Source organism: Planococcus citri, chromosome 3 (assembly GCF_950023065.1).
Source record: "Planococcus citri chromosome 3, ihPlaCitr1.1, whole genome shotgun sequence".
NCBI lineage: Eukaryota > Metazoa > Arthropoda > Insecta > Hemiptera > Pseudococcidae > Planococcus > Planococcus citri.
This window is the reverse complement of record NC_088679.1, coordinates 30,326,544-30,333,762: the sequence shown is the minus strand read 5'-3', so window position 1 is coordinate 30,333,762 and position 7,219 is coordinate 30,326,544. Positions and strand designations below refer to the sequence as shown.

At 33.9% G+C, this 7,219-nt stretch overlaps 1 protein-coding gene across 1 annotated transcript; it reads left to right on the top strand.

Annotated features, from left to right (window-relative positions):
• Positions 1–168: 168 nt before the first annotated feature.
• Positions 169–7,194, top strand: dlt (codanin-1 like protein dlt). Its single transcript, XM_065358326.1, has 15 exons — positions 169–426; positions 502–575; positions 650–1,116; positions 1,189–1,598; positions 1,669–1,992; positions 2,079–2,307; positions 4,206–4,357; positions 4,446–4,884; positions 4,973–5,172; positions 5,255–5,437; positions 5,515–5,740; positions 5,817–6,025; positions 6,134–6,302; positions 6,434–6,711; positions 6,793–7,194. The coding sequence occupies exons 1-15, from the start codon at positions 343–345 to the stop codon at positions 6,916–6,918; spliced, it is 3,570 nt and encodes a 1,189-aa protein (XP_065214398.1). The 5' UTR covers positions 169–342; the 3' UTR covers positions 6,919–7,194.
• The last annotated feature ends 25 nt before the right edge of the window (positions 7,195–7,219 follow it).

The following is a 7,219-nucleotide window of genomic DNA, read 5'->3' as shown; positions in this document are numbered from 1 at the left end:
AAAAATTGAAAAAATTAAATAAAATTACAAAATTAAAATAAAAACAAAAATCAAAATTCAAATTTACTTTTAGCGATCCCTATGTGCATATTATGAACTAAAATGGGCACATGCGCACTACGTTTCTGACCTTACTGCGCGGGACTTTGATTTGACCGTTGTGTTTTTGTTTTGACTTTTGTTGCGGTTTGTGATTACATTTTTTGAAAGTTGAAACTGAAAATGAGTGATTTTCATGTTGTAATGGTTTTATTTTACGTTTAGTTTTTAATTTTGACGAATTATTCATGAATTATTGTGGGAGAATTTCTCCTTCAACCTTGCCTTACTAATCTGACTACCATGAGTGAATTGCTGGGTAAAATTCTTTGTAACGAAATCACTGTAGAAGAAGTGATTTGGTGGCTGTCGGCGAACCACGTAAAAGTAATATTCATTCGTTTTCTGATTTTACATATAACCGCTTTGAATGTAGAGCATCATATTTCGATCCATTTTCAGGTGTTGAAATGTGGAACAAATCAACTAGACTTCTCTCGATTCTTGATTGAATTTTTACGTGAACATACCTGCCAGTAAGACTACACTTTCAAATTACTTGTACTGTAACGTATAATGATGTATTTAATCCGATCGTCTTTTTGTATAGATTACTACCAGTACCTGAACCGCAAAATGCCGAAACACCAAATACTACGAAGACTGAAACACCTAACGCTTCTAGTAATGATAAATACCCGTTACTAGTCAAAAGTGCTGATTCTAGTTTCGCTAGTCCGTTTAGTGAGAAATCATTTCCTTCCTTAAAAAGCCCCTCTTCTTGTATTAATTCTCCTGGTGAGGATAGATTTAAATCAACGACTAAAACTCCAGTTCAATCTCCTTTTACTGAAAGATCCTTCAATACTCCTAGATCCGATGACAAAAGATCTCCCAATAATGTGAAATTAAATAATACTCCATCTCCTAAACCGTTACAATTAGGAGACTTTTTAGTAATTAAAAGAAAAACTCCTAAAATTAAAGTTAAAAAGCACATTCAACCAATTTCACCGGCTACTGAAAATAACACCGAGTCTGCTGTTGATGATAATGTTGCTGTTCGTGATGCTAAAAGTAAATATCTGGATATTGCTTATTTTATGTGCCTTTATGTATGTGAGAATTAATCGAATGTTTTGATTTTAGATCAGGTTTCTGAAACGAACAAGGCGAAGATTAAACCAGAACATGAAGCTTTGATCGAAAAGCTCGCTTTACTGTATTCGGCCACTATCAGTTCGAATTTAGTGCAAGATTTATTGAAGGAGTTGAACTACGTGATGTCTTTATTGACCAATAATTCTGAATTTGACTCGAACGTTACATGCTGTTGTAGTAAAACTGAGATACCTCTCATGTTCACGTCAAATGCCAAAGAAATATGTCTATTTAAACGTTACTACGAGGGAATTTACTTCGCCTGTGTAGTATTAGAAAATCAGTGGAGCTTATTGAAGTATCTCAATAAAGCAACGTTAACAATAATATCGGAAAATGATTCCATTCGAGCATATTCGCCTCATCTGAGCCAGAAAATTATTTCATTTATGAACGAAGTGAGTCTTCATTGTTTTAGATTTTTTTACTCCGATTCAAACTAACCACAATTGATGTTTTATTTTTTAGAACAAACTGGACTCCAGGAACGTCAACGTATTAAACCGAGAGATCCTCGGTGACACTGTGAAATTCATGTTCGATACAGATTCGCGTCCAAACTACGTAAACAATGAATCTTTTTACGCTTTTAAGAAGCAACGTGACGAATTCTACGGTTTATTACACGAGTGGGAAGAAAGCTGTCAGCAGCAGCCTTCCGCTGAGTTTTTCAAAGCCAAGTATAAAAGATTGAGATCCATTTTTACCATCAGTTCGGCCATTACCAATATGTCCAGATTGGCTGATTTATTCGTGTCACAAATTTTGGCTTCGGTTTTCAACGAAAATTCGGTTCGTGATTTAGGTTCTTAATTATACGTTTTGTTTACTTTCTGTTCGGTTCATATTAATTCCAAAACTTGATACGATTTTTGCAGGAAACCGGAGAAGGAACGCCAATGACTAAATTTGATTTACTGACTAGAAGATTCGTTATGCCGTGTTCAATCGTCGTCGGAAACGAAAAACGATTTCCTGGAGTGCAGGAATTTTTCAAAGATTTTCTACGGTCAGCTGAGAATTCATTCTTCTACACTCACGTTCAAAATGCACTCGTTCATCGGATAATTTCTCTGGATAACTTTGAATTTTCGTGTGAAGTTTCTGGTGAGTTGAATAAACACGAAGGTGAAATTTTTTCTAAAAATAATACTTGAATCGGTATCAAACATCTTGCATTTGTATTTTATCGCGGTAGATTTTTTTATCGCTAGGAAGAAAAACTCTGAACAAGACATGACAAGCGGGTAAATCTTGTAACGATTTTTTAAGACTGTCCTTCTCTCTGACGATAGCTTCTTCTAAATGTAACGTGGCATTTTTAATAGATCCGATCAATTTCTGCCATTTATCGATGATTTCTCGATGTCTTCGGTATTTAGGATCAGTGCTGGGAAACAACGATAACGTATTCACTCGCCTTTTGAATACGCTGATGGCTAGTTCCGATATTTGCTTGAAATCTTCCAAATTATAATTAGTCGTGTTGAGTACACATTTGCTAAAATGATCGAAACGTTGATGAACTGAATCTAATAATTCGTCGTACTGTTTCCATCTTTTTTTCGGTTCGACTGTACGAAGGATGAAGTTCCAATCGATGAACCTGCCTTGACGACTGACTTGTTTCTCGTATTGTTTATCTTGGCCCAGAATTCGAAAACACGTTTGCCAGAATCTATGCTCCACTCGGCCTTCGTCCAGAGCACTATGAATGATTTGTTGATCGTATTTTACTTTCGTTTCGCAAGTTCTGAATGATTTTACCATCGTGCCGGTTAACTTATTGTAATGTGTCTGATTCGACATGAAGTACTTGACATCTCCGTGGCAATTCTCTTCTGTCCATACTTGTAAACAGCTACCGTGCGTATCGAGCCAGGTCACCTCGTGAGGCCACTTTTTGTAAAAATTCACGCATTCGTCTATTTCAAAATTAACGATACGGAGTCTCGGACCGCGTAAATTCTCATTTTTCCAAAAAGTCGCCTGGTTCGCGTAAACCGATGTTATTATACCGAAGATAAGAATTTTCATGGCGGATTCGATGTAAGTCGCATTATTTACGATTCTCACGTTTCAAGTATACTCTACATTGTACACAAAAAATGATATTGAAGAATTGCGACGTTGAGAAATATTTTCCTTAGCTCTTGATTAGATTCATTTGGGAGATAAGTTTTGGAATTATCATCTTCGGATCGAATGTATGCCAAAGTATTCGGTGTGTGAAATCGATTTTGAAAACTGATTTCTACATCAGAAATAATCTTTGTTGGGCGTGATATTTCAATATGAAATACGCTGAAAAGGTTATCGACGCTTTAATTATTTGGTAGGTTTTGTAGATAACGATTGGATTGGCTGCTGTAGTTCAGCTATGGAACGTCATTATTTCGTAGAAGTTATTTTGAAATTTTGATCCAATGGAGATGTGCTTGAAAACGTGAAAGGAGTGGAATATGATTAAATAAAAACAAATCAGATTCGTTTTCCGCCCTCCAAGAAGCATTCCTCTGCATATGTAACGCAATTTTTACAATTTCTTGAGATTTTATTTTCTTTTAGGCGGAGGAGAAATGCTTCAGTGGGTCTATAAGGAGTCGAGAACAAAAAATGAAATTATATTTACATTCAGCATCTTTCAAAACGTATTATTCGATAGATTAGGTTTCACTTTTCTATTTCAATTGAAATGTAGGAGGGAGGGGAATAATTCTAGCTTCCAATTACCTCGAAATTTTTAAAATAATAATTGTAAGTATTTTTTCGGTCAATTTGGTGTGGAATTGATCCAAGACCAATTTGGGCAAAGGCTGGGCCTTGAGAATTTCATCAAGGCCAATTGAGAATTTAATTTGCAATCGTGTGAATCATCTAGATTATCATTTTAGATACTTTTAAAAAAATTTTGTCGTGATAGTGCTATATTTTTTTGTTAATTTTTATGTCAATTTTTTTTTTATTCTCTTGTTTTTAATCATGTTTTATTTTTATTTTTACAGTCAATTTGCAAAAACAAGAATTATTTTTGAACTGCATCAATAAATTATGCCTTCTGGCTAAATTTCTATCTTTGATTACTTTCCTGCCATATCAAGACGAATATGAATTACCGTTGCATTTTCGATTACCACTGACTGAAGTGAGAAAAGAAGTAAGTTTGATCGTTTAATATTTACTGTCACATTTTTTTATTCGATCATCGGGTAGAATTTTCAATAAATAACGTGTTCTATTTTCAGATTCAACCACCTTTGGACTTGAACGGTTGCCTGATGGAATCAATGAAGAAAGGTAGAATGATTCTAACGATACCCTGGATCGTTGAATTTCTCAACGGTATCGATACAACGTCCATATTACTGCCATACTATAAAACAATTTTTGCCAAGTTGCAATACCTTCTGTATAAATTGAAGTTGCCTTTGAGTGAAACTCTAGTCCATGAAGGGATCTCGTTGCTCTATTCGGAGGATGCCAAAGACGATAAAAATAAAAAAGAACTCAGAACCGTTCGTGCTACCGAAATTAGCAGCTTGGTTAAAGAAAAACGCCTCGAAATTAGCGAACGATTTGTCGGCGAATGTCTTCGAACTATCAATTGTTCGCAAATTTTGATTACATTATACGTGAATTCTTTATTTAATAATGTGCCTATTTCTACGATTATTACCTCGGAAGGTACGTAAAAAAAAAAAAACTAAAAATACTCACATTTTTAATGTTATCATGTTTGAAAAGTAATAATTATGTAATTTTTCTCCTTCAGATATTTCTACTATTGAAGAGAAGCCTGTTTTAATCAGTAGCGAATTCTATATCGACGAGACTGCTTTGTATCAATGCTGTCCTCAGCTATACGAATTGAAAAATTTACTCGAAGGAGGCAAACGATTATCATATAAGTCAGTTATTCCCAAGATGGAGAAGACGTTTTGCGAACAAGAGAGCGATCCTAAAGCTGTCGATGTAATGAATGATTAAATCAATCAATTTTTTATTTCACACTCGAATGAAATTTTTTAATTGCAATATTATTTTCATTTTACAGGTTCTATTAGAAATGCATCTGTTCGATAACATGCCAAAATGTGTGAAAAATTCAGTCGAATTTGTAGCCGAAAGAATCGCCTCGCTTTGTGTGAAATCAATTCGTCAAGAAATGATACCATCTTTAAAAAATGAAATTAATAACGAATTGCAAAAATTACGAGACGAGAAACGAGTTTATAAAGTAAGAATCTTTTTTTTTGGCAGATTTATTCAAATAATTCAATTAATATAAATTAACCTGATTTTTTTTTTCGATAGGAAGAAGCCATAATGGACCACATGATGGCGAAATTCTACAGTATCTTAAGAAGTGGCGTTAAAAAAGAACTCTCAAAGTTCTATCCGAATATCGAAATGTCAGTCAAAGCTTTAATCGAAACCGAAGTTGCCGATGAACAAGTGATCAACATTTGTATCGATATTTCTTGTCGTAAATGTATTGAGATTGTCTACAATTGGATTTTCAACTACATCAACGTCGATGGTAAGCTAAAGAGATGTTGAATAATTGAACCTTTACTGCAGACTTTCAATGTTTTATCTTTTTCTTTTCTGCTTAGAAATAATCAGGAAGAATGAAAGCATCAAAGCGGAGTTGGCTAGATTGAAAATGACCGAGGCTCAGCTAGCGAACGAGAAAAAATCCAAGAAGAGTAAAAGCGACGTGCAAAGGGCTGAATTTCAAGAATGGATGAGTAAGGAGCGAGGTCAATTGAAGGAAAATTCATCAGAGATATCGACCACTGTTCAAGTGTTACATATTTTAAGAGTAAGTGAATTAAAAAATATCAATGAAATAACGGGAGTGTGATTTGTGATGATTTTTGATTGGTGGTTTTTGTTTTTGTTCTATTAACGTTGTAATATTTTATTCCAGAATTTAGTTCGAACAGTTTTAAGTAATTATTATGATCTCCCCGTCACCTTCGAAGAAGTGGACGATGCTCTGAAGGAATGTTATAATTGTATTAAGTATTCGCCGGATTTACAATTCGTTTCTTTCCGAAGAATGATGATGCTGACGATAGAATTATGTCAATTGTTAGGTGCGTAGCTTTTTACCTACCTATTTCATGAAATCATGATTTTTAGAGCATTAATCGACGCAGCATTATTAGTTACATTATGATGAACGAATTGCTTCAATTTCTAACCAGCAAGATATTTTTTGTTGTAGTTTTCTTCAACCCAGAAATAATTACCACAGAATTACTAACAAAATTCAAATCAGTATGGGAACTCCAGAAAGTTTGCAGTTTACGTCTTCCCTTCGAACACGTTCTCAGTTACCGAAATATGGATTATTTTTGCTCGTTTTATATGGATAAGTCACAATGCGTTTGTATCAGAAACGCCATCAGGGAATTTTTAATTTTCACCATTAATCACGAATTTTTATCAGTGAAAAAGTTACTTTCACAAGTTTTAAGATTGGGACGTCACGAATGGCCCAATGTAAGTATAATTTCTACGATTCGTGTTTTAATCCTCATTGTCTTCAATGGGTTTACTTATATGTATATTCATTTTGTTTAGGAAATTTTAACCCATTTATCGACTTGTTTGAGCCAAGTCATGGATCAAGTTCAAAAAGGCCAAGAAAAAATAAAATCAGCTATACAATGGATCGCGGAATTTTTGCACGAAGATGATTGGATGTAATCATTGGATCTCGATAGATTTCTCTTTGACTTTTATATATTTTGTATTGTTTTTAATTCTCGATGTGATAAATGTGTGTTCTAAGTAGACGATTCGTGTTTTATATTTGTGTATTTTAACGAAGATGTTTGAAATTTTTACCTAAAAATTTCTTATTTTTATTTATTTATTTTTTAAAAAATTTTGTATGGCCGTATTCAGACTATTCGATGTTACGATGTGACACGAATTATCGTATTTTGACTATTAAAATTTTCTTCGTGTTTGACTATTTAATCACGTTGTTTTTCTTACCTACATT